The sequence below is a fragment of the Cinclus cinclus genome, chromosome 17 (assembly GCF_963662255.1).
Source record: "Cinclus cinclus chromosome 17, bCinCin1.1, whole genome shotgun sequence".
In the NCBI taxonomy this organism is placed as follows: Eukaryota; Metazoa; Chordata; class Aves; order Passeriformes; family Cinclidae; genus Cinclus; species Cinclus cinclus.
In genome coordinates this window covers 12,096,362-12,124,243 of record NC_085062.1, presented here as the reverse complement: position 1 = coordinate 12,124,243, position 27,882 = coordinate 12,096,362, and the positions used below count along the sequence as shown (strand labels likewise).

The following is a 27,882-nucleotide window of genomic DNA, read 5'->3' as shown; positions in this document are numbered from 1 at the left end:
TCAGTACACCTGGAAGTGGGCAGAGGTGGTGCCATCCTTCCAGCAGCGCAGGGTGTCCACGGTGACCGAGCGGCACAGGGGACACGTCTTCTCCCGGTCGAACCACAGGCACAGGCACTCCTCACAGAACACGTGCTGGGGACACAGGGACTGTCACCACCAGCAGCTGGCACTCACAGGGTGTGGGAAACAAACCCCAGTTTGTCAAAGCTAATGTTTATCACTCTGGGTTTTAATAACGGCACTAGAAAGAAACATTCCAAAGGAGCTGAGAGGGTTTTCCTCTACATTTCCATCCTCAGCTCCCTGAATTATCAAAGTCCTTACTGAGCTCCAATAACCTCTTTCTTCCCCCTGCTCCTTGCATTTGCTTTATTCTGCAGTCCCAGTTTTCCCTTTTCAATAAATGTCAGTTTTCATCCTTTATTTCCTACTCTCATTTTGGCACTGACCCCTCCCCGGGTTCTCTCCAGCACACACCATCCAGTCCCAGACTGGGGGAGCAGGAAAAGGGCAAGGAGGGAGCACGAGGAGCTGGGAGAAGCTGAGAACTCCTCCACACATGTGGAGTCAGCAGAAATATCACTCAAATCCCAGCTCTGCCAAGCAGATCCAAAAGCAGCTTCTCGGGGGCTTCCAGGTTGGAAACATCTGCACAGATGTTCACAGCAAGGTTAAGAGGCACCATTGATGCACAGGGTGGCTTTAATTTGATAACCCTGTTATCAAAAAGGAGTATTAAAGCCACCCAGCCCCTCAAGGAGCAGGTAAAACTCTGCTCACTCTAGACCCAGGATCTGCACTGCCCATTGCAGTCCCTGCCCCACAAGACTGTGTCCATCCCACAGCCATGGTCACCCCACCAGCTGCCACAATCCAGTGGTGATCCAGGGCAATAAATACCCACCAGGAACTGGATCAAAGGACCCAGCAAAGGACTTGAGAAGTTCCCAGGTTGACTGTGCCTCTCTCCACTGCAGGAGGTCACTGAAGGAATGCCAGCAGGGAAGTTTTGGGGTCTTACCTGGCACAGGAGGATCAGAGGCTCCCTGAACTCTGCCTGGCAAATGGCACAGATGTCTCCTGCCTCACTGCACTGCTGGCTTGTGGCACGGACTCCATAGGTCTGTCAGGGAGATGTGGGCAAAAAACCACCCTATGTCAAAGGACTGGAAGGGTAAATGTGCACAAAGATTGCTTTTCACCCCCAGACTCCCCACAGGGACACGGGTGTTGTGTCACTGTTTGGGAAAGGAGGATCTGGGCACAGAGGGAGTCTGGAGCTCTGTGCTCCCTGTTTGCCTTTCCCCTTGAGCTGTCTCCATCTTTTAGGGTCTCCACTTGTGCAGCAAGGATAATGGAATTTAATGAGCTCAACAGGGAGCTGAGAGGATTAATTCAGCATTGTTTGTAGGGGTGTTTAGATGGAGGGAGGTATTATTATTATTATTAGCAAGCAGAAGACAATAGAATAAACAGCAGCAGCACCCACAGCCTGCCCACTTTCTCTTTAGATACATGGTAAGTACATGTTGCTTCTTCCACAGTGAGAGATTTAGATGAAACAGAAACCTGCTGAGGGAAAATGACCAGCCCAAGCCAGGGAATAAGCAAGATAAGTGCTAACAAACTTTGATGAGGTTCTTTTCCTCTACAGTTTTTGATTCTACCCTTTTAAAATATAAGTCACTGCAGATCTAAATATCAGCCCCGTGGAATGCAGTGCCTGGGATAATTCCTGTGCACTGCAGGGCCTCTTTCAATGTCACTGCACATCAGGCACCGCAAAGTCCTTCCCACACTCTGCACTACAAAGTTCTGTCAGCTCCTTGCAGCTGGATTAATCCACATTACAACAGAGCTTCCAATCAGACAGGACAGGAACAATCTCTCACCACAGCTGGGGCAGGGCAGATGTCAGAAAAGGTCCCTGACATTCCTGACAGGAGCCCCCAGCTTGTCCAGCCATGAGATAACATTACTTTATTCTGTGGTCCTGATGCACGGAGCAAATTTCAATTTTATCATTCAGCAGGAACAAGGTTCCACCTCTGAGACTGCTCCTCTACATTTAACTCCTTACCTGGGGGGTGCAAAGGACCTTCAGCGCCTTCCTGACACTTCCCACGCGGCCACAGATGTCAAAAGACTGCAAAAAACCACACCCCATTTCAGATAATTTCACAAACCCTCTGTGTGTGTGTGTGTGTGTGTGTCTCCAGAAACTCGGCAAACATTCTCCAAATGGATACTCAGAGGGGAAAAAGTAACAATGGTGCCAAAAAAGATTTAATGGTGATCATTAAATATGTAATAAATGGGAATTGACAGTGGGGAAGGGTGGCCAGAAAAGCTCTGTGAGCAGCTGACAGCAAACTGAGGAGTTTACAGGACACAGAGAGGGGCTGGCACCAGGCTGTGCTGGGGACAATTGTCCACCCCACTAAGCAGGGAAGGGCTAAAATAAACCTATTCCCGAAGGGAAGGGAAGGGAAGGGAAGGGAAGGGAAGGGAAGGGAAGGGAAGGGAAGGGAAGGGAAGGGAAGGGAAGGGAAGGGAAGGGAAGGGAAGGGAAGGGGAAAGGGGAAAGGGGAAAGGGGAAAGGGGAAAGGGGAAAGGGGAAAGGGGAAAGGGGAAAGGGGAAAGGAAAGAAAAAAGAAAATAGCCTGAAAACCTAACCCAGTCCATCATCTTTACCTTCCCTATCTGCTGGCAGACACTGAACTAAACAAGATGTGAAAAAGTAACAGTGCAAGGACCAGCTCTGCATCAGCTGGGGCTGGTGGCACAGCAGGGGCTTTTAGCTGTCACCTGAGGGCTGGGGAGGCTGTGATGCTGCAGCTGCAGAACTGCAGCAGCACTGCAAAAGCACAGAGAGTGGAGCTGGCTTTCTGTGGTTTATGTTTTTGGTGAGTGTGATTGAGTGGGCTCACTGCAGGGAATGCCAATGAGCTCATCCTGCAATGGATGTGGGAGCAAGTGAAGGCACCAATAATGCTTCCAGTCAGCACAGACAGGGCTCCCAGGCTCCTTCCAGTAATGCTTCCACTCAGCAGCCACCACTTGGGGCTGCCCACTGCCTCAGATGTTCCAGCTCCCACAAGGATGGGGACCAGCCCTTTTCCACAGTGCAATTCCCAGCTTTTCCTGGTTGCTTTGCTTGCAGCATGACTCCAGTGCCTTTGCTCCTATGTCTCCTCTCTCCCAGCCCATATTGCCCCCTCATTTCTTGCCCTCTGGAGCTCCCTGAACCCCCAAAAGCTGAGTGTTTCAGAGGGAAACATCCATTTCTCACCCATTTTTTGTTGTACCAGCCATCATTTTACAACTGCGTCACGCACAGCGAGTGCTTCTGCTCAGGACAGGGAAAAAATACAACCTGGATGCTCTGCTTGTGAACACCTGGGATTTCTCCACCAAAAGCAGAGGTTCACGACTACACAGTGCAGACAGAGGCACCACCACAGCTCCCAGCAGCTCCATGGAAGTGCTCCTGCCCTTTGTACAGGGGAGGGGGATGCAGCCCCAGCCCAGCTCTGGAATTTTGCCAGGAGCACAGAAGCTCTCAGTACCAAATTGGCTTCTGTGGTTTTTCTCATGTGGTTTGTGGCTTTGCTAATATGGATTCCTTTGGGGATATTTTCAGTGCCTAAGGCAAGGAGTTGGACCTGCAGCTCTGGTGACTGGAAATGGGATGGGCACAGGAAGGGCTCCCTGCCCTGGGACAGGAGAGCGCCTCCTTTCCTTTCACTCCCAAGCAAAGTCTTGGTGTGCACAGGGCTAAACCCTGACCTGGACACAAACTTCCCAAAATGAAGCTGCTTCTACAACCTAGATCACCCTAACACTCCCTAAAAAGGCTTCACAGAACAGGAACATCAAGTTAACCCCTAAGGAACTGCTAAGGAACTAGGAACTAAGGAACGTGCCAGGCCCTGAGGAGCCTCTCCTGGGCTCTCCTCCCCACAGCTCCTGCCCTGGGCACAGCAGTTCTCTGAAGCCCAGCCCTGGAGGGCTCAGCTCATGGCTGAGCTGTGCTCTGAAGGTGCTGGTGTCCAGTTCAGCCGTGCCCTGCCCCAGATCCCCCTGCTGTGGACACCCCAGCACCCGGGGTGACTCCTCACCCTTATCCTGAGCCTCACTGCTGTGGCTCTGCCCTGCAGTTGCTGGGCTCTGTCTGACCCTGGCTGAGCAAGCCTTTCCTGGCCAGCTGTGGTTTTGAGCTTGGCTCCCCTTGCTCCTAGGAGCAGAATTCCCCACCAGCATCCTTCCACTCTGAGGGCCTCTGCAGGTGTAAGAAATGGCACGTGGAACTGCATCACTTTTCCAGGTGTTGAGGTACTTTTGCAAGCAGGAAACAAGAAAGATCACTTGAAATCTGTTCTTGTACAGCTGTGGTCTGCACACCTGGGCTGCCAAGCCAGAGGGGCAGGGAGGAGTGGGTGCTTCGGTGGGTGCAGGCAATGACACCTCTGAAAGGGCCAAAATCCTCCCCCTCAGCACAGAGAGAGGAGCAGGAAAGGGCTGGGGCTGCAGGGATGTGAGGAGCTGCACTGGCCTCGTGTGCTCCTGTCCTGGCACTGTTTGCTCTGTTCCTGGCTTGCTCTCAGACCTGCTGTGACCACATCACTTCACTGGCCATCACCTCCTCTGCCTAATTTGCTCACAAGAACTGTAAAGCCCTTGACAGGAGGGGATGCATGACCCTATTCCTACACAATACAGAGCTACACCATAATTCAGCATTGCTCTGCTCCTCTGTGCTGTTTCCAGCTTGGATATATTCTCTTGTCTTCATTCTTCAGTCTGCTCCTGCAGAGCCACAGGCACAGACAGGGGTCTGGGATGGAACAAGTGTGGCCATTCTCAGAGGGGTGAACATCTGGTTTATCACAGTTTGCTTCATCTATTGCTCTACCCCTGGGCAGGGTTTAACACACACCATTAGAAATACAATTATTTCTAGACCTGGGATTCCTTTGACTAAATCACACCTACTCGTTTACAATTGTACCAACTCTGTGCTCTTATTTTTGAGGAAACATGAATTTCTCCTGTCCATCACTTGTATCAGCCAGAGCAGGACCTAGAATGGCACCTGTTTTATCCAGGCAGGACTTGGATGTTGCTTTCTCTCCCTGCAGCACTCAGAGCTGTGAGTGGCACAGGCAAACTTAGAGACAACAGTGTGAGTGTCTGCAGCCTGCCTTTGTGTGACATCTGGAGCTGTGGAGCCAGCCAGCACCTCTGCCAGCACTGCCAGCCCAGGACCAGCTCCTCTTCTCCTGCAGCTTCTGCAGAGAGGGATTAACAGAGCAGCAATGACCTCATGAGTCTGATGCAACACTGGGAGCAGCCTCAGATCCTCCCCCAGCCCAGCAATGCCCACATGCTGGGGAGCAAAATGCCTTTGGCAGCTGCAGCTTCGTGGGCAGGGACAGCCACAACCAAAAGGTGCATTGGTCCCTTCAGCTGCTGCTCCCCCTGCTCCTGCCACAGCCTCCAAGGGCTGGTCAGGAGGTGCTGCTCACCTTGCAGAGGCTGTACATGATGATCAGGATCCCACCCAGGAAGTAGCTGCTGGATGGATCATCTCCCATGATGTATTTGTACCACACCTGGATGGGGACCAGCGAGCGGAACAGCTGGCTCAGCTCCTCAATAATCAGATAAAACTTTCCCTGCAAGACAACCAGGCAGGCGAGTGAGACACGATTATTATCAGGAAGGCAAAAGAACATTTAATTTGTGCAGGGCTGGTGTTCACTGCTCACTGCACTGTTAAATGGTGCAGAGATCACATTCATGAGATGCAGCTTTCTCTGCAGCCCCTGAACTCTGTGCCTAGAAAAGATAAATAAATATCCCTTCATTCCTCAACAGGGCTCTGCCACTGACCCAGCTATGCTGCATTTTGGAATTTTAAACTTTAGAGCAGGTCATGGATAGGCAATGAACTGTGTATCTGCAGAAAAGCAAAGGTTAATATGGGATTAATGTGATGTAAATTATGGATATTATTATTAGTGAGAAAGGAAAAGCAAGTTAGATCTCTTTGACCTTACACCCCATCTGAAGGTACAGGGATCAAATGTGAAGTGACCCCAGTCATCCTGACAACTTTTTAGGTAATCCCAAAGAATCAAATAATTGTTTGACAGCATCCTTCCCCTCAGGTGTGTGTTGGCTCTGGGGGCAGTGCACAGATAAAAAGACTGCTGCTGAAAATTAAACCCTCAGGGCATTTAAAACTCAAAGGGACCAAACCTTCCTGAAAACCTCAAGGAAGGAAAGGTGAGGAGGGGGAAGTGTGCTGGTTGAAATGCTTCTCTCTCAAATGAGACACAAAGAATGGGCAACATCCTTTGTCAACCTTCACCAAAGCCTGAATAAGTGTCTAATTTAGGGCCACCCCCAGTTTGTTCTGTCCCACGTTATTTGCAGGGACAGCTGGTGACAAACCCAGCCCAGAACAATGCCTAATCTGCAATGACATCTGAACTGAAAGATTTGAGTTTGCCCTGTTGAAATCCTTTCATTTGCTAAGCTCCTGGAGAAGGGGAAATTCCCCTGGAATGTTGCTGTGTTGTCCCGGTTAGCTCTGTCATCAGTGATGTCATCGCAGGCCAATCACTAATTGCTGAGGTGGGGATGAGGATTGAGTCCTCGCAGCCGGGCTGGCAGCAGCCAGCGCCTTCCCCGGGGGCTGCGATGAGATCACTCGCAGGCCATCCTGCTGCTCCCGACAAATCCAATCCTTCCCGGAGCTCTGGCACGCTCATGATCTCATGTCCCCCGGGATGCGAGTGAGGTCACACCAGCGGCTGCTTCCCTGCCCATCCCCATCCCCATCCCCATCCCATCCCCATCCCCATCCCCATCCCCATCCCCATCCCCATCCCATCCCCATCCCATCCCCATCCCCATCCCATTCCCATCCCCATCCCCATCCCCATCCCCATCCCCATCCCCATCCCCATCCCCATCCCCATCCCGTCCCCATCCCCATCCCCATCCCATCCCCATCCCCATCCCCATCCCATCCCCATCCCATCCCCATCCCCATTCCCCATCCCATCCCCATCCCATCCCCATCCCCATCCCCATCCCCATCCCCATCCCCATCCCCATCCCATCCCCATCCCCATCCCCATCCCCATCCCCATTCCCCATCCCCATTCCCCATTCCCCATTCCCCATCCCCATTCCCCATTCCCCATTCCCCATTCCCCATCCCCATTCCCATTCCCCATCCCCATCCCATCCCCATCCCCATCCCCATCCCCATCCCCATCCCCATTCCCCATCCCATCCCCATCCCCATCCCCATTCCCCATCCCCATTCCCCATCCCATCCCCATCCCCATCCCCATTCCCCATCCCATCCCCATCCCCATCCCCATCCCCATCCCCATCCCCATCCCCATCCCCATCCCCATCCCCATTCCCCATCCCATCCCCATCCCCATCCCCATCCCCATTCCCCATCCCCATCCCCATCGGCATCACAGACCCAACACGGGCAGCAGCAATTTATTAAATTAGCACCAGGTCTCTCTCTACCCGGTGCTGCGATGCAATCATGGTTTATTTTGGATGCTCCTGGGGCAGAAATGACGATGCTGTCACTGTGTCCCTCCACAGGGCTCTGATGAAAGCTCCCAGCAAGATAAAAACAGCAAACTTTGCTATCCCCCCTTGTTCCTCCCACGATTCCTGCTGCCGCACAGCTGGGCTGGGACCGGTCACTGCTTGCTGTCCCATTGCATCAGACAGAGCTGCTGCACCCTTCACCCTGCACCCTTCATCCTGCATCCTTCATCCTGCACCCTTCACCCTGCACCCTTCACCCTGCACCCTTCACCCTGCACCCTGCATCCTTCATCCTGCACCCTGCACCCTTCATCCTGCACCCTTCACCCTGCACCCTTCACCCTGCATCCTTCATCCTGCACCCTTCACCCTGCACCCTTCACCCTGCACCCTTCACCCTGCACCCTTCATCCTGCACCCTTCACCCTGCATCCTTCATCCTGCACCCTTCACCCTGCACCCTTCACCCTGCACCCTGCATCCTTCATCCTGCACCCTGCACCCTTCATCCTGCACCCTTCACCCTGCACCCTTCACCCTGCACCCTTCATCCTGCACCCTTCACCCTGCACCCTGCATCCTTCATCCTGCACCCTGCACCCTTCACCCTGCACCCTTCACCCTGCACCCTTCATCCTTCACCCTGCACCCTGCACCCTGCATCCTGGGCATCCTGGCTGGGATTGTGCTCACACAGTTCTGAGGCACTGAGAGTCACAGCAAGGTGTGAGGAAAGGTGGGACTGGGGCAGCCCCAGGGCACAGCCAGGCTGAGGAGGTGGCAGTGGCAGCAAGTGACAAACTTCAGTATCCAACCACAACTTCTCCACTCTCCCCAGAGCTTTCAGAATTCCCGTATGTGTGGCAGATTTTCAGTGGTAACTGCAGGGTACCAGTATATTTTAGCAGCTAGAAACTTGGTCACAGCTTCCCAAGAGTGAAGTTTTAAGGGATGTAGCCCCTTAACAGCACCCACCTGACCATTAAATGTTGGTAAATTGATTCCAGGAGGCAGGGAGCAATATAAGGGCAACTGAGCATCACTTGAAGAGAACTAGAAAGTTTTAAATCTTGTCAGGCACCTCAGTGCACCACACCAGTCCATTTTTTAAACTAGGAAAAGTGCCAGAAAATCAGAAATAATTCCACAAAGGGCTGCTGCAGAAGCAAGGCCCTCCTTCTGAGCCAGAAGCTCAGAAAATGAGGATTGTTCTCTACAATTTCAACAGTAAAATGTAGATTTCTGATAGCAGCACCAGTGCAGACAGCACCCATCAGTGGGAAGCACACTCAACATACCTGTCTGCCACTTCTCAGCTCTGTTATCTCCTGGCTATCTAGGTCACCTTTTTCAAAGTCAAATCTTTGTCTTGAGCTGTATTTTGTCTCAAAAATCCAGCTAAAATATATCAGCTGCTTTTTATCTTCATTATTAGAACTGTGTGTTATATGAAGCACAAACACAATTATTTCTCCTGTACATCTGACTTGGCACCACAGCTTGAAATAAGGCAAGGCCTGTCTGTCAGGTGGCTTTTCCTATGTCACAAAACTGTGTAAATCTGGGGATTTTCTCTGCAACGCACTCCAAAGGGATTGAACAGCTCTCTAAGATCAGCAGAATCTTTCTGGTGAGCCTGTGAGCCAGCCTCAGTGCAGGACAGGACTGTGCAGGATTAAATAGGAAATTAGCTGGAATTGTGGCTCCTGATGAGGGTGGGGGCAGAGAACAGGAGAAAGGCTCTGCTCTCACCAAGGGTTAAACCTGACCAAGAAGTGAGAAGGGCAGTGCTGGCCCTGCTCCCTCTGAGGGAGCTCTGTGGGAGCTACTGCTGCTGGTATCAAACACTTCATTAGCACACCTGGGGAAGGGCTGTGCTGGGATCTAATTTTAGCAGCTCTGCTGATGACTCTCAGATACCACATGGTGAAATTTTGATTCCTTTTTTTTTCAGCGCTCAGTTAAAAAACCAAGGCAATGACTTGTGTATAATCTCCCCCTACACCTTTTTTCTGAACCTCCTTCACATGGAAAGACCATTTTTATACTTCAAGCACTTATTTTGAAAGAGGGGAATTCAGCATTTTCATACAATTGCACTTTCCCTCCTGTATGTGCAGTATTTCAGTCTGTACTGCATTGACTGGTTTTGCACACTGAGCATGGAAGTTCTTGGTGTTTTGTTACATCCTCACTACTTGATGGCAGACCTGCATCTGATCCTTTCCTGCCATTTGAGCTCTGCTCAGAGGAGCACATTCCTAGAATTTCTTCAGTCCCTTTACGACATCAGTGCTACAGAAAACACTTTTAAAACCCCTTTATCTTCATGCTGCTGCTTGACCTCAGAACAGCTTTTCTCTGCATTTTCTAATTGAGAGCCTGAGGCACAGAAAGACAAAGGTCAAGGTAAGGTTGTTTTGGTGTCCAAACTGAGGTGTTTGGATTAGACTTTTTATAAAGCACTTCATTTTACAGATCATGTTACCATTAAAAGCTGAACCACTGACTTCAGTTTGCAGCTCTACCTGACTTCTCTAGACTCACATAGGAATTATTTGGCTAAGTAAAGGACAGGATTTAATTCTCCAGTGTAGCACTCAACTTGAACTAGCAGAAAGTTGTTCCAGTAGTCTCTTTGTTTCCTGTGAACTTTATTGCTGCAACAGCTTCCTTCAATCCTTCACCTTCATCCTCGGGGTGTGGTGATGGAGGGGAGAAGTCTCACAGAAAAATAACATGGAGCAGTATAATTAAAAATTGAATCCCAACCTAGACACAGCAAAGGGGGCAGGTTGCAGCAGCAGAGGCAGTGCTGATTCCCCCAGAGCCTCACTGTGCAGCCTCTTTTGCCATAAGGCTCTGCTTCAGTGCACGTGTGCCTCCCCACAAGGAGCAGAGAGGCACAGCAAGGATTGACACAGCACAACCAGAGTGGGGGATGCAAGAGAAGTGAGAGAAGTTGCAATGAGGCAACTGCAAGGTGTGATTAGCAGTGGAGGGAAGCTCCAAGTCTCACTTGTTCAGCTGCCAGCAGCATTAGGGCATATTCTGAAACAGGGAGATGCTCAAAAAAGCTTTGGAGACCTGCTGGCAATTTGGATCAGAGGAGAACAGGCTCTGCTGAGGTTCCAGGAGAGGGTGCCAATAGATCAAGTGTGGGGTAGGAGCAGTAAAACAGAGAAAACTCCCAGATTTACACAGTAAACAGCATTGTGTCATGGAGGACAATGGTGAAAATCCATCCAGAACTAATGAGGAGTAAGGTCAAGGTGGGACTAGAGGGGAAAATGAGAATTTTAGCTAGTGCACAAGACTTGAGAAAATCACATCTTTCATATCTTAAACAGGAAAGTTAAACTGGGAAAGCATTGAAGAGCAAAGATTTTTCACAAGCTCAGTAGCAGTGACTTGCAAAGCAAGCTTAGGCAGGAGTCCCCACTCTTCAGCACCTGCTCTCATGCTTCAGTTAGCTTTTTAATTTTGTGAGTAACAAATCCTACACTTCTGACTCTGGGACAGCACAGCTGCAGCAGGGAAAAGTCTTTGCAGAACATCTTGGAGTTCCTGCGGCTCAAGAGAACCCAAGCTCAGACTGCTGCTCATGAAGAGTGAATCTGTTTGGGAGTGAGCTCCCCCAAAGAGGATCCAAGGTCAGAGAGCAGAGGGGAATGAAAGGAGGGGCTGTAACCTGCCTGGGAACACCTCTCCAGCGACACTGTGAGGGAAGAGCAGGAATAAATTCCTGATTGCACAGAAAAGGACCAGGAACATTTTTTTGCCTGGGTATTTTTTATTAAGCATCATCTATGAGCCAGCTCTCAGTGAGTTTTTTATTGCTTCTGTACTTTTAGAGGACTCAAATGCTCCAAGAGCCTTTCTTTTTTCCCCTTAGGACAAAAAATAAAAGGTGCAGTTTCAGAAGGGATATGGAAATTAATGTGCCAGATTCCATGTCAGAGCTGTACCCATCTCTGGCAGGAAACATGATGTGCACCTGAAGAAGGTTTTTGCTTCAAGGTCCAACTGCAGAATTTGCAATTGCTGCCACATCCAGGTCAAGTTTTCTCTGACCAGACTTGAAGAGATGGTACTTCAAAATTAAAAAGCACTAAGAGAACAATCAGCTGGAAAAAACCCACCAAGCATGTATTTTCAAAGCTGCAGTGAGGGGACAATGTCAGTCCTCTTCTGCATTTTCACCCTCCTGGAAATGCAGTCCCCTGTAACTGGCTCTGCATTGAGCATGCAGAGAAAATTCTTGTTTAGGGCCTTTCTTATGTATCAGAATGTCCATGGTATCTTTGTCCCCTATAGGGACAGGGATACACAGATGCAAGAACTTGGGATAACAGTTTATTCAAGTCCTGTTTGCTTTGATTTTCTTCCTCCCTTCCCCCATGTTTCACTCACTTCTCCAGCTCAGATTGCTGACAACAACATGAGGAGGGGATGGGAGGCTTGCAGGCACCTGGGATTTCCTAAGCAAAATCTTTGGCAACCGTGTCTTTTTATTATTTATTTCCTGATTTTGAATTCCACCCCCCTCAAGCTGTCATTCCTCAGCAGTGAAAATGAAAAGCTGCCCTTGATGTGTGCACAACAATGGAAGCCTCTGCAGGCCACATGGCTCCTGCAGTTTAATTTACTTTAATTTATTTTATATTGAACCAAATGATCTTATTTGCCTTTTTTAATGGAGAGCCTTCAGCCAAGCCCCCCCCCTTCCAAAGGAATGATGAGCTCAGCTGTTACTGAAACTTGTACCCAGCTCAGTGTCCCTGTCACAGCCTGGGGAGGGAGGGACACCTCCAGCCACAGGTCTGCTCCTTCTGGAAACTCCAGAAAGCTGTGACATCAGTCTGATGCTGGGGCTACCTTCCTTTTCCTGCTTTTCTCTCCAGTTCACAAGCTCTTCCTTCCCTGCATTCCAGCCTGACTGGAGTCTCACAGCCTCTCTTGGTGCCTCTGTTTTCCAGGCTGGTTTGGAGCCTGGCAAAGTCTGGGATTATTTTGTCAAATTTTCAGTCTTTCCTCATTCTTTGGAGGAGTTGCTTGCAGAGATCTTGAGTTTCTGGGTTACTCAGGCTTGGAGAACTCTGGCTGGTTGTATCCTAATAATAAAGCAGCTCTCATGCTTCACACTTCAAGCACCAATGATCACTGTGCAAAGACAAACTTTTTCTCAATTTTAGTTTGCTTTTTCTCAGTTAAAGCATAAACTGATGCTACAAATCACAGAAATCTACACCAAAATTTGCCCTTCCTGTGATGGGCCATACTAGGAAAACATGACCCAGGTATTTTGGACTGGGGAGGGGAGGAAACTGAGTGTTCTAACCCAGAATTTTTATGTGTTTACTTTCAAAATGAAAAGATGTATTCAACTGATGTAATCAGAGTTCAGCGCTATTCACTATCTTCATTGATGATCTTGAAGGAACAGAGTAATGTACAGCTGACACTGTACACTGTTAACACAATTGGAAAGAAGGATTATATTCCAAATTAACCTTGGAGGACTGGAGAAATGGTCTAGAAAATAGGGAGGGAATGAAAACAGTCCAGAAGAGAATAATAAGATCTGGAATTAACAATCTCTGAGAAAAAGGCTCAAAAATTGTTTGTATTCAGTCTCCAGACAAGAGTGAGGGGAGATAAAATAAAAACCACACTGTATTCAGAGAAGACCAGGATCCCAAGGAGCACCAGGAAAAGCCAGACTAGCTTTGCAAGTACATTTGACCTTCCAAAATGAGGAAAATCTGAAGAGCTAGCTCAGAGGCTGAATGCAGGATGATTAAAGTTCCCCAAGTCCCATCCATGGGCAAGTTTCAGGATCTGCTGCTGACTGCCAGCAAGAGGGGACTACAAGGGAGCTCAGGTTAAATCCCTCTGTGCTGCACTCCAGCCCTGAGAGTCAGGCCCTCTATTAGGGGAGCAAGAGGCTGCTGCTCTGAGTAGTTCTATTGGCACAAAAATTCTCACTATATAGAAATAGTGAGGAAAAAAATCGAGCTCTACTGAATTAAATTTGTGTTTCTCCAGCAGCCTGTTACCATTAAGTGACAACTACCCAGAAATTCATAAACTCCAAGCTGGGCTTCAGGCAGAAATACTACTTGGAGGACATTGGGAGGAAGAGAATAACTTTGTATCTGGCAAGTATTCAGACAAAAAGCTTGGTAAAAATTTTGGTCAAAGTTAAGGTGCCTAAATTGCACTAGATGTGTTTTCTAAGTGAGCAAAAGCTTCCATTTAAATCCCTCACCTGTGCTGGCCTGTGCAAGCCAGGAGCCAGCTGGGTCAGCAGGCTCAGGGATGGAGCTCAGCTATGTGATCACCAATTACCATTTCCATGGTGTCCTGTGGTTCTCCTGGAGCCCTCCCATCCCAGTTTGATCTTGCTTAATTTGTTACACCAGATCTCATCCTTGGCTGGATTAATGGCTGCAGAGTGGGGCAGAGAACCAAACCCAGAGATGGTGGTGGGTGACAGCAGTCCCAGCTGCCAGGGGATAGCAAGACCATCCACAACATGCTAAGACAAAAAGGGGCTTAAAAAAAAAAGTGAGACACATTACTCTCCAGAAAAAGGTATTAAAACTGAAGCATCTGTGCTCTGAGTCATTACAAGCCCTTGACAGATGTGATCCTACCAGCCTCTCACTGGAGCTGCAAATAAAGACCCCTTCTCTTTCTTCTCTCCAGACAAGGATTAATGAGTACTTGGGATGGCTCTCAGACAAGCAAGCAAAGGCTGTGAACCTTTTCCAACACTGCCATTTATCTTGGGAAGACTATTCACATCACTTCTCCCTCCCTCCCCAGCCTGGATTATGCTCTGACCCAGCACATTAATCTCCCAAAATATAATAATAATAGAAGGAGAAAAAAAACAGCTGGACAAATGCCAGAAATAAATTAATAACCATCTCAGATAGCCCTGCTGTGCAGGAACAAACTGCTCAACTCCCCTGCCACCCATGTCATTTCTAAGCAAAACTATTCCCAGTTTAGATACTCCCTGAAGTGCCCTGCCTGGGACTTTCAGCAATTAATGCTGGTACCTTGCAGTACCTACAGAGTGCTTTTCATCCCAACAGCTGCCAGGAAGTTTCTTTACTGAATGCAAATAATACACATTGCACAATCTGCCCCTGAAATGTGGACACTACTGAGTGGAGGAAGAGGCAGCATGAGAGAGCTGTAACTAAAAACATATCAAAATGTATTTTAAAAGAGAGAGAATGTAGCCTAACTCTTAAAAGTTAGGCTTGGTCTTCATATGGTTTCATGAGCATTTAAATATGTGAATCATTTAATTAAAATATTTCTTCTCCTATGGTTAGAAGTAGTGCTGTCTTTTGTGGCATCAGTAGCTTCAGTTTAACCCAGTTACTTCTTTGACCCAAGTGGGAAGCCAAAGAGACAAATACTTGCAATTTCTCCCCAGGAAATGAAGAGGATTCTGCTTCAGAAATACAAATTTACAGAGATTACTCAGAAAACAAGACTTAAGGTCAATGAGAAAAGCAGTTATGTGGCTGCTAGCACTGATCCCTCCTCAAGCAATGCTCACCTCACCTCTCTGGACTTTAATCACTGCTGGTAGTACCAAACCCTTGCTCAGGTATGTGATGGCTCAAAAGCCAACCCTTGATCCCAGGTGACTTTCTACCAAAGGTTTATCAACAGATTTTAATGTTTTTATTCTTCCATCCATATTTGGCCCTGGCACAGGGTGCCCAGAGAAGCTGTGGCTGTCCCTGGATCCCTGGAAGTGTCCAAGGCCAGGCTGGACAAGGCTTGGAGACACCTGGGATAGTGGAAGGTGTGGCTGTGAATGGCAGGGGGTGGGACTGGATGGGGTTTAAGGTCCCTTCTCACCCAAACCATTCCACGATTCTCTGATTTCCATGCTGCAAACGTGTGGTAAAGGTATCAGATTATCAAAGACAAAGGTTTGTGCCTCAAGAAGAGTCTCCTACCTTTGACTTGACAGCCAGGATGATCTTGGGCAGGGCCACAACGAGGCATTTCAGGGCAATGGTGAGGTACTTCAGCACAAAGTCTGCGATGCCCACAATCCACATGAGGTTGAAGAAGTCCAGCCTGTCCAGGTTGGGTTTCAGGAAGATTAGGCTGAAAGAGATACCAGAGCTCAAATACCACTGAGGAGAAGCTTGCTTGAGCTCCTTGTATCCACTGCTGGCTAGAGAGAGCCCAGAAACTCCCCTGAACTTCAGGGAAGTTCTCAAGGGCAAGAGGAGGAAGACACACAAATCAGATTTGTGGTTCCTCTGGGCCTCCTGACTTTACTCTTGCCCACTTCTACTGAGGTCAGCAGGTTTGCCCTGTCACAAAACAGGACCAAAACACCTGCTTTGGAATACAGCAGTCTCCACAACCTGCTGTTCCCACTGCAGCAGAGCCTCTGGTGTGCTGACAGTGCCCTCAGGGCACAGGGGTGCTCCGTGGGATCTGGGTGTCACAGCTTTTCCTGGGAAATCCTGCTCAGAACAGTTCTGCTTCCCTGGGGAACACCCCCACAGCTCCTGAGGGACACAGTCCCTAAAGCTCCTTGTGCACATCAAACAGAGGGTGACACAGGAAACTCTGCACCAGCCAGGGCAGAAAGGTGACAACTTCACAGGTGTCATGCTCTGACAGTGGCCTCTGCCTGAAGCACAACAAGAGCTGGCCTCTGTCAGTATTCTTACCTGAACCAAAGGTCCAAAAATTAATGCCCCTTACATAATGTCATTTACTAGGCTTGAATATTTGCTGCTTTAAAAAGTGGAGTCTGGGACAGCAGAATTTTACCCAGCAAGTGACAGGAGCTATTGGCCTGAGCAATAATGAGAACTAGACCCTACTCAGGCTGAAAAAACAGGATTCACCTTCAGGATATTTACCTGCTAAAGCCTCGTGGTAGAAAGCAAAAATGTAACAATAAAAAAAAAAAAAAAAAACCAAAACCAAACCAATAAGAAAAAAAAAAAAAGGCAAACCCAAGTAACCAACCCAAAACGAAAAGCCAGAGCATGAATTTAAAATACTCACAACACTGGCACAGCACAACAGGTAAAATTACACCCTAAAAACAGAAACAGAATCAGAGACTTTACTACTATTCATGCACTAGAAACAAGAAAAAAAATAAATCAGGAAATTAAAAATAAGCCGGAAAGAAACAAAACCGAAGCAGACATTTCTAATTTGACAAGCCTGGCTTGTGAATAGTCCCAGTCCCCACAGAACAAGCAAGGCTGAGCATGACAGCAGTGCAGCACTCCCAGGAACAGGGCTTTTCTTGGAGCTGTGGCCCAGCCTGTCGACTGGTAATAAACCACACTCTAAACTGTCTGAAGAATGGCCCCAAATTGCTAAAATCCCTTTACTTGAGATGATCTAGCCTTTATTTTAACCTAGTCCCATTCATGCTTTTAACCTTGACCACCTCCTTAGAGACACACTGTTACCCTGGGGTGCAAACAGATTTCACTTTCATACATTTCTGCCATTCCTGTTCCTTCCCTTCCACTGCCTCCCACAAGCTCCATCCAGACAATCCCATGCCTTGACCTCTCCCATTCAGACCCACACATTCAAACCTTCTCAGCTCTCCCCTTTTCTCTGTTTCCTACCTGTCATTATTCCTGTCTGCTTTTCAATAAGTGCTGAACCAAATCCATTACCACAAACCTTTCTGTATTTGAGAACTAATTCAGTCAGGATTTGAAAGGCAAAGCTATCTTAATTACCTCAGATCCAAGTGCCTCCAAGCCCTGAGAACACTGGAGTAAAACTGCTATTTCATCTCCTGTCCTACACTCCAATCTTGATAGACTGAGAACATCAGAGGAAGAGGAAAATCAGTGGGTCAATTCCTCATCTGCCTCTGACAGATCAGATTTATGATTTATGTTCAGCTGCAGGGGTCACAATGGGAATTCAGAGGTCATTTTTGAGAAGGATCCACCCTGCTTTGACACCACCACATGCTGGCCCATTTATACACTGCTTATGTCCTTTTTTGACAAGTGCATAATCCATTGCTAAGGTGACACACACATTGTTTTCTGGCACTGGAAGATGTTCCAAAGACGTAACAAAGACAGCAGATCCCTTAGGCACACACACTTCCTCCCACAGCGTGGGGGAAAAGTGAAAAGTGGGCTTCCCTCTTTTCCTCCCTGGCACTTATCACCTGCTCCCATCCTGTACAAAGTGGATTTTGCTCACCTGTTGTAAAGCTGCTGAGAGTTGAATGTGTAAAGCAAGTACAGGGTGTTTCCAGTGAGAAAGGCCAGGATCCAGAAGACAACCAGCACTGATCTCTTCTCCTGAGCAAGGAAAAGAAGCAGAGTTATTTCAGCTCAAAATCCCAAGACCTGAGCTGAGCCTTCAACTGCTGAAAAATCCAAACCAGGGGATGCAAATATGGAACAAAGTGTTCAGTAATTAGTTTATTTACACAGGACTAAGAAGTAGTCTGTGAGGTGAACTCAAGCCTAAATGCCTCTCACTCAGGTAACATTTTCAATGGAAATTAATTGAAATAAGCTGGTGAAAACAACAGCCTTACTTGCAGAATGCGTGTTCAAAGATGGGATCTTTCTTGGGACACCTAAAATCTCCTGATATTTAAAGTGCAGTATGACGAGCAGATTTTAAAAAGTCCAGTCCACATATTGTCCTAAACTCTGAGCTGTCACCTGTCAGCAGTGACAACTCAGCAAAGGGGTGTTTTATAAATACACCCAAAGTCACTCAGTGGAAGGTTCAGCAACATCAAATACACCCCACCACTACATGCAGCACATCTGGGTGTTATCCTAAAGCATGGAGGTTCTGGAGCATCCATTTTCAATTGAAGAAATAATTTAAGGTCAAAAGAAGTGGAAATTTTGTATTTCAACATATATGGAATGTTACAGACAAGCTGGATGGCAAAAGATACTGTCGTGGGTCTTGGCCCTTGGTAACTTTGGGGAGTAAATTTTATTCCTGAGAGGAAAACACCCACCATTTTTCTTGTGAGCTGATTTATGAAGGCAGGAGGTCTCTGTAGCTGTTCAACAGCCAGGACTGTTGGGCTGAGATTTAAAAGCAGGCAGATTAAGGGGCACACTGCTGGAACACCAGAGGTGCAGAGTGCAAGGCAACAGCAATCTGTTACTGGGTTGTGCCATTTATCTGTTCTTTCAGTGCTGGATTACACTGATTCCACTGCTGCTGGTACATACAAGCATGCACTTGTGCCATTCATGTAATTTTAACAACAAAAAAGAAATTCTAGCCTTGTGCTTTTAGTGCTGTTGAACTGCTCTCCTGACACAGATCAGAAGACCTGAAAAGATCTGCTGGTCTCTTTATATTCCAAGCACATTATGCACAGAACACTATAAAGCTACTAGCAAGCAATACATCTAGAAAATATTTCAGCTAAACATCTCAAAACATTATCCAAATGCTAATAAGCTAAATCTCATCATTAACAAGTCAAATAGGCTCCAGCATCTCTGCTGTACGTGATGGGAAACCAACGTGCAGAGAAGTGCTGGAATAGGCACTGTCAGGCAGAGGCAGAGGGAGATGTAGATTACAACATCCCTGACCTGTCCTCTATTTGTTTTGCTGCCTGGAAAGGTTGACCTGGAATAGAGGCTAGACAGAACAAAAGGGATGAAATAGGAATTTATTGAAAGGATCCACCTTGGGCAGTGCAAGAGCCTGGCCAGGGCTACACCCAAATCAAATCCAAGATGGATCTTGGTCATGAGTTTTACAGTTTTAAAAGTTTTGGTTCATTTTGAGGTCAATTATCCACCCACAGCCCCAGGCTATGAAGAATCAGCCCCGTGGCTTGTCCCCTTCCCTTAGCCATTGTTTCTGCTTTTTGGGTACCAGTTGTCCTTGATTCTCCAGCTGGGAAGGAATTGTTTTGTCCAACTACCCTGTGAAGAGAACTTACTAACACCTAGCATGAAGTTTCAGAGTTACACACTAAGCAGCAGAGATTCTGAAAAATACAAAAGCTAGAACCCAAGGCATCAGTTTTACTATGCCACACTTTCACAAAAAAAGCAGAACAGACACTTTGGGAGAGCTTCAGTGAGGAGAGGCAGGAAGAAGACAGACCTGTACACATATAAATGCATTCAGCCCTACACTGCAATCAAAAGCTCAACACAGATGCTATTTTGTGCATGGAAAATGATGTTTGCTGGGAACAGAAAAAAGTAAAATGCTGAACTCACCTTCAGAGCCACCTGTTCTCTGAGCGTGGAGTTGGCGTAGGCAAAGGTGCTGGCCATGCCAATGCACACAGCAATTCCTGCAGGGAAACAGAAATACTCTGTCAGACAGTAACTGCTGCTGCTGTTTGATTTGATTCCATAACCACCACCCTACCAGCAAGACAAGAGTCTCATCCCTCTGAACCCTTCTGTGCTACACAGCGATCTTTCCTATCAGCAATGTAAGCTCTCCCTCTCTCCTAGAGAGAGCTCTGAGGGAGAAGCTGTGGTTACATCCTCAGCCTCACAGGAATGTCAAGGAGAAATCAGGAGAAGGAACAGTACTGGTCAGCACAGGAAACAGATGGATCTGACCCAGATGAAAACAGCTCGGACTGAAAGTAGGGTGAACCTATCACATGCATTATCCCAGGCATCTGAGCACGTTCCCTTCATGCTAGACTCCATCTGCACACTGTCACATGGATAAACACATCACACATCAGAGCCTGAGAAGGTTTCCCAACCACTCTCTAATCACAGTTGAAAAAGTTCAAAAAATTAATTTAAACCACAGCCAAGAAACACACATGCTCTAAAAAGGCAGACTCAAGGAGCGACCATGTACAACAGTTCCTGGAATAGGGAAAATAGTTGCTAGAACTATCAGACATCAGAGCCTGACAAAGCCTCCCGACCACTCTCTAATCACAGCTCAAAAAGCTTTGACGAACGCTCACCAAGCTTGTGCTGGAAACAAACTTTAGCCAGGAGGATCAAGATGAAGGGAAGTCCCTTCTGCAGCCAACCCACCACGGCTTTCAGCTCCGAAAGAGCCGGGGCTGGAGTTCCAGCCTGCTCGTCCGTGCCCTCCTCGGCGTGCCCGTGCCTCTCGCCCGCCATGTGCAGCAGCGAGGAGCCGCGGTGGTGCCCGTGGTGGAAGTGATGAGCGGGGGTGCGGGGCTGGAACGGGGCCCCCTCGGCTCTGCCGGAGCCCTCGTCCCTCGGGGCTGGCATCTGGATGAACACCTCGGCCCCTCCGGCCGCCGAGCCCAGCACCAGCCCCGCGGGGAAGGGCGAGCTGGGGATGGAGCCCGCGGGGAGCCCGGCCAGCCCCGGGAACAGCTGCGGGGGAGAGGAGCCCTCGGCCTTGAGGCTCTCGAACACGCCGCTCTCATCCACGCTGCCCTCCGAGCTCACCGCCTGGCTCCGGCTCCTGCAGCGGGAGAGAGGGACAGCAGCACGGATCGGTCTTTACGGATGTTACAAGTACGTAATATACACATGGAATGGAATGGAATGGAATGGAATGGAATGGAATGGAATGGAATGGAATGGAATGGAATGGAATGGAATGGAAATATATGGAATGGAATGGAATGGAATGGAATGGAATGGAATGGAATGGAATGGAATGGAAATATATGGAATGGAATGGAATGGAATGGAATGGAATGGAATGGAATGGAATGGAATGGAAATATATGGAATGGAATGGAAATATATGGAATGGAATGGAATGGAATGGAATGGAATGGAATGGAATGGAAATATATGGAATGGAATGGAATGGAATGGAATGGAATGGAATGGAATGGAATGGAATGGAATGGAATGGAATGGAATGGAAATATATGGAATGGAATGGAATGGAATAGAAATATAGAATGGAAAGGAAAGGAATGGAATGGAATGGAATGGAATGGAATGGAATGGAAATATATGGAATGGAATGGAATGGAATGGAATGGAATGGAATGGAATGGAATGGAATGGAATGGAATGGAATGGAATGGAATGGAAATGAATGGAATGGAATGGAAATATATGGAATGGAATGGAATGGAATGGAATGGAATGGAATGGAATGGAAATGGAATGGAATGGAATGGAATGGAAATATATGGAATGGAATGGAATGGAATGGAATGGAATGGAATGGAATAGAATAGAATAGAATAGAATAGAATAGAATAGAATAGAATAGAATAGAATAGAAATTATATGTTTTATATAATTATAAATAATTACATATGTAATATATATTACATTACATTCATTAAATTACATTAAAATTATATATTATAATATTATAATTATATATAAGAATATGTACTAATAACATATGTATATTATAATGTAATAATTATTATCTTATATGTATTACACATAACTATATACTGTATTAGATTATAATATTGAATATTCTAAAATATTATATTGTAAAATAAATATATTAAATTATATTCTATTATATGTACACTATAATTATATTAACATTTGTATATTGTATTATATTAGTAATTTCTATTCTATTCTATTCTATATAATTGGCTTTTCGCAAATACTAAAATGAATGCAATATATATAGTGTTAGAAAACTTTGCTGAATTAATACAATTTCTTTTAGCTCTGCTATTAACAAAACTTAGACAGAGGGAAATGCAACCAGGAAATTAGGATAAAAAGGGAGGCTACATCCTCCAAAAATTTGAGATCCCAGGGAAATGCCCCATGGCATCTCCCTTTATTTGCAGGACTCCTCTGTCTCCTTTTTGGACATAAACCTCTGGTGTTTGTGGATTAACTTTCCTAACAAGATGGAAGTGGTTCAATGAAAACAGCCATACAGAACTTGAGGCTGTTCTAGTCCAGCCCTGACTGCAGTGATTCCAGAGTTCCTCACATGCTATCAGTATTATAAATACATACTATGGTATTGGCTTTTTGCAAATATTAGGGTGGATTCTGTATGTGTGGTGTTGAAATGGTTTTTAAGATACAGTTTTCTTTAGGAGTAAGATAAGCTGATAAAGTGTGTTTGTAGGAAGTGAACTGCCTGCCTGGTTGGATAAAACCCAATAATACATGAAACACTGATCCACCACCTACCAGCACTGACCATCTGCAGAAATTAAAGACCACAGCCCAGATTAAGAGTAATAAGAAAAATAAATTAAAACCACAGCCAAGAAAAATGCATGCTCTAAAAAGGCAAACTCAAGGAGTGGCCATGTAAAACAGTTCCTGGAATATGAACAGTTTATAGAAAAGTTTGAAAATGTATGATGGGTCTATGAATATACAATGGGTTGATGTACTTAAGGTGTGCTCTTGGCTGAATGCCAAGCACCCGGCTGATATAACCTTTTCCTTTATTACTGTCTTCTATTAAACTTTTTAAAATCTACCAAGAAAGTGAAGCTCATTTTTTACAATCAGAACACCGAGGTCTCAAAATGCTTTTCCCTCTATTTGCTGTCAGGAAGTCACAGCTGCAGAACTAGACAGTAACCAGACATCTCAGGTAAGATCAGAGAACCTCTCCAGTCCTGACCAAAACACATCAGTTCCTTCCCCAAGGAATGAAGCTCCCAAAAACCCTGTTTGCTTTTGGAAAAAAATAAATAATACACCCAATACCAAATCCAGTATCTTCTACAATGATTTGAGTATTTAAAGGAAAACATACAAAACCTCATGGAGCCTGACACAGTGCCACCAAGTCGAGTCATATTATAAATAAACAAATCAACTAAGCTAACTCAAAGGAATGACCTACCCCCAAAATCCTCTGTCTTTATTTTGGGACAATCACTACCTGCCCACAGATGAATTGCACCAGAAGAGACAGAATTACCAGAGGAAGAGAAGTGTTCAGAGCTGCTTGTCTGTCCCTGACCTGACACAAAAGTGAAAGATATGCTCATAGGTCCAAATAAATTCTTTTATTTTTATATTTTTGGCAAATTGGGCACAGATGTACCCAAATTACTGGGCACTGGACTGAACTGGTTCTGGCACTGATTGTTTCCTAAGCATATTGGAATACAGGCAGATTCCAAAAGAAAGTCTAAATACCTTTATCCTAACAGCAAAGGACAACAGGGGTTTTTTCTTCACTAGAAGTCAATACAAGGAAAGTTTAAGTGAGAAGGAACAATGCAGGTAACATGTAGAATGATCAGGCAGTAAATGCCTGATAGACAGAAATACTCCTCTAACCTGCAAAAAGAGAGTAAACAATAAATAAACCTCAGCAAGAGGCAAAGCCCACAAATAAGGCACTTTGCAGAGCTCTGCTCTCTCCTGATTTGGATCCTGGGAGATCTCTAAGTGTAGGAATAGCAGTTACAAGTTGAGACAGCACACCCAGGGCCCTCAACTCTCTCCCCCATGGGTTCCAATGCCTCTCCAGGCACACACAGGGCACAGAGATCTGCCTTTCACCTCCCTCTGAGGACACCTTCAAACCTCTCTGGCCAAACCTTCCCACTAAGTAAACTTCTAATAGGGCTTTTTATAGCTGCACCCCGTTCCCATTGTATCTGCACAGGCTCCTGCAAGGAATCAAGTCAACAAGACATTGCACACCTCTTTGTGGTCTGCAATATTCATCAGCCAGGTCCTTATATTCACACCTGAAATTACAATTCAGGGATGGATACACAGCTGGGAATGTAACAAGAAGCCTGGAAGGAAACCAGTGTTACAAATAAAGACCCAAGTATTGTTTGGAGTAATATTACCAGGATACAGGAGTGTGCTTTCAGCAGGAAGGAATTAATCTGTGACATGTTTATAAACAAACAAGGTTTGTTTGTTAAAATTGTGAGGCTTCTGAAGTTAACAGAAGTGAAGACCAGTGGCAAAAGCATTTCCTTCTACAGTTAGAAAAACTTCAGCCTATGTTCCTGACTATGTATCTACCCTGTTAAAAATCAGCAGTATTATGCAGAAAAAAACCTGAAGATGGCTTTCTTTCCTTCTGAAATTAAGAATGGTACCATGCTAGCAATGGCCATGACATAAGGCTTCAACTCTAATTGCAAAATCACTGCAGAAAATAAAATATTTACTAATGAACTTTCACTTATAATCTCAGCTCAAACAGAGCAATGAAATTCGTTAGTTCCATCCTTGTCTTGGAGCAATTAGATGAGTTTCTTCTTTAGGAATAAAAATTTTAGAAGTCTAACTCTGGGAAAGCACCAGGGAATATTTAGTACCAGAACAACAACAGTGGCAAGGTTCCCTTGCTGATGTTATAATTACAGAAACAAATTAGAGGTGTTCTAAATACTCACATACATGAAGACAGATACAGACTCCGGGAAGATGTAAAGGGTCACCCAAACTCTTTATAAACACTAAGTCAGAGTAGTTGGGAGCTTCAGGCTTTTCTAAACAGCTCAATCAGAGAAATGTAAATGGTTCCCATTCACACGGGTCAATCCTTGCACAGTGACAGTGCTCAGGGTCCCCACAGGACTGGGCTGTGAATCCAACCCCTCCTGCAGAGCCCATGCTCAGCCAGCTGTCTGCCAGCTGTGCCATGATGGACCATCCTGGAACACTGAGGTTGGCAGCAATCAGTAACTGATAGGAAGGACAGAAGTAAACTTGTCTCTAGAATCCCCAGACTCGAGCAGAAAGCCCGGCCACACCACACACAGGAATTTGACATCTTTCTCAGTTTTGAGCTTTCATCTCCTAAAACACCCCCTACTCTTAAATCAGAACGCTCCTCTTGGGAGGGGCACCTGGAGGAAAGAAGAAGGGGAAGGATTTACCTTTCAGGAGGCACGGTGTCAGTGTTGCTGCTGTGCCGCCTCTGCATTTTCCTCAAAACCCTAAAACACAACACGCTCAACATGAACCCTGTGGCTCAGCAAATCCCAGTGTGGCTACTGGCACAGGCCTGGGGGCAGAGGGCTGTGGGACCTGCTCAGCTGGGGACATGGCTGGCAGGAATCATTGCATCTGTGACAGAGCACCTCCAGCTCCCGTTTGTTTCTCAGTACGCTTGAAGAGACAACTTTGATTGGGAAATGGGGGCACACAGGTGTCCAGGCTGGGCAGGAATCAGTCAGGTCCCCTTCTGCAGGAAGTGGCAGTCACCAGCAGTGTACAGGTGAGGGATGGCATGTCCTGGCAAGGAGCAGGGGGACATCTAACAGGGGCTCTCGATGTGACATGTGACTCAACAGCCTCTTGGGAGATGAGATCCCGTCTTCCTCTTCTGCAGGAACTTGCTCTGCAAAGCAAAACTGAGAGGGGGGAAGAAAATGTGCAAACATTTTTAATGAAAAAAATACAATTAGCTCAAGACAATATTATTTAAACAAGCAACTCATTCATTTTAATCTACAGAAATGCCATTTACAAAGTCTGGACAATAGACCCAGAGTACAACAGCTACATAATAAAATGTAATGACTAAGATCTAGATACTCTGGAATATAAAAAGTTATAACATCATTCATAACACATGATAATATATACATAAATGTGTAGCCTATTAAAAGCACAATGGCTCTGGGAACATTTGCCAGCTGTCTTAAAGCACAGTACCTGAACAACAGCTTTATCCTGAGGTGAAATGTGCCACTCTGGGAGAGCTGGAAGCTCAAGAGAGTGCAGACGTTCACAGATGGAGAGCTTCAGACAGTTCAGATTTCAAACTCCTCTCAGGTCTTTCAAGGCAGTGACAGTCAGCACCTGGCCCCAGCACTCACACAGGCCCACCTGGAGGAAGCACACACAGGGAGGAATTTTCAGCACAGCACAAAGAGTTTGACCTCTCCATCTCCCTGGGAAAGGCAGAGAGGTGCAGGAACCCTCAGTGCTTCAAGCCCTGCCAAACGTGAATGACCCAACAAGGCTTTTCTTTTGGGACTGGCACCTGCAGGCCTGTTTCCCACACAGGCACTCCCTGGGAACACTCCCAGAGTTGTACTCTGCCTTCACTGTGTCCCTACGCACACATTTGTTACACACACACACACACACACACACACATACACACACACGTGTGTGTGTCTGTAATAAATACAGACATCAGTGTATTCATATATATATATATATATATATATATACACACACACGTGTCTGTAATAAATACAGACATCAGTATAATGATATACATATCTGCACATGTATCATAGGATATCTCACACACATATATAATAATGTATATTTTATATGTACATCTATACATGCACATATGTTCATATGTATGTGTACACACAAAAATACACATACCTACATATCCAGTGATGTATAGGCAGAGGTATAGATCTGTTAATGTATTCCTACATACCCATCTATTAACACACTCCTACACAAATACACACATATATATATGTACAGATATACATACATGTATATACGTATATACACAGACATATCTATTAATATGGTTCTACAGATATTAATACATATATCATCTATATGTAGATACACACATATACATGGTATGCATATATAGATATACATATATATACTTATATATAACAGGGGTCTATACATATACACAAATATATACATCTGTATATATATATACACATAGTATACAAATATAGATACACATGCAGATATATATACGTATAGGCATACATACATGTATGTACATATATACACAGACATCTATTAATATGGTTCTATAGATATAAATGCATATATTGATCTCTATATATACACATGCATACAAAGTATACATATATAGATATACCTATACATACATGTATGTACATACACATATATACACATACATGTATATATATACCCACACACATATATATAAAAATACAATTCTATACGCACACACACATATATACATATGTACACACACAGACATAAGCCAGGCCTTTTGTTCCGATTAGGTGGGGAAAGGAGATTCCCACAGGGATCCGTGGGGCAGTGCTTCGGGCCCGCGGTGTCCCCGTACCCAGCGGCTGGGCCCGGTGCCGGTACCCGTCCCGGTTCCCGATATGATGCCGGTTCCCGGTGCCAGTCGCGGTTCCCGGTCCCGGGTCCCGGTTCCCGGTTCCCGATGCCGGTTCCCGGTTCCCGATGCCGGTTCCCGGTGCCGGTTCACCGGTGCCGGTTCCCGGTGCGATGCCGGTTCCCGGTGCCGCCCCCGCCCCGCGCACGCCCGGCCGCGGTTTCCGCCTGCCCCGCGCTGCGGGCGGAAGCGCTCGGGGCCCGGGGCCCGGCTCTGCTCTCTCGGGGCCCGGGGCCCGGCTCTGCTCTCTCGGGGCCC

General features: G+C 46.4%; 1 protein-coding gene across 1 annotated transcript; it reads right to left on the bottom strand.

Annotated features, from left to right (window-relative positions):
* RNFT2 (ring finger protein, transmembrane 2) lies at positions 1 to 27,541 on the bottom strand. The gene is made up of 11 exons (XM_062504183.1): positions 27,472 to 27,541; positions 26,193 to 26,366; positions 25,412 to 25,888; positions 20,579 to 21,054; positions 19,860 to 19,936; positions 17,842 to 17,942; positions 15,585 to 15,738; positions 5,532 to 5,681; positions 2,084 to 2,149; positions 1,025 to 1,126; positions 1 to 135 (listed from the first exon to the last, which is right to left on the bottom strand). Exons 3-11 carry the CDS (start codon positions 25,492 to 25,494, stop codon positions 1 to 3), a joined length of 1,344 nt encoding a protein of 447 aa, XP_062360167.1. The 5' UTR covers positions 25,495 to 25,888; positions 26,193 to 26,366; positions 27,472 to 27,541.
* Positions 27,542 to 27,882: the final 341 nt, after the last annotated feature.

Coding starts and splice junctions, on each gene's coding strand:
- RNFT2 (XM_062504183.1), bottom strand. CDS start 25,494: ATGTTGAGCGTGTTGTGTTTTAGGGTTTTGAGGAAAATGCAGAGGCGG. Junction 19,937..20,578: donor TTGTTTCCAGCACAAGCTTG/GTGAGCGTTCGT, acceptor GTTTCCCTGCAG/GAATTGCTGTGTGCATTGGC. Junction 5,682..15,584: donor TCCTGGCTGTCAAGTCAAAG/GTAGGAGACTCT, acceptor GTTGTCTTGCAG/GGAAAGTTTTATCTGATTAT.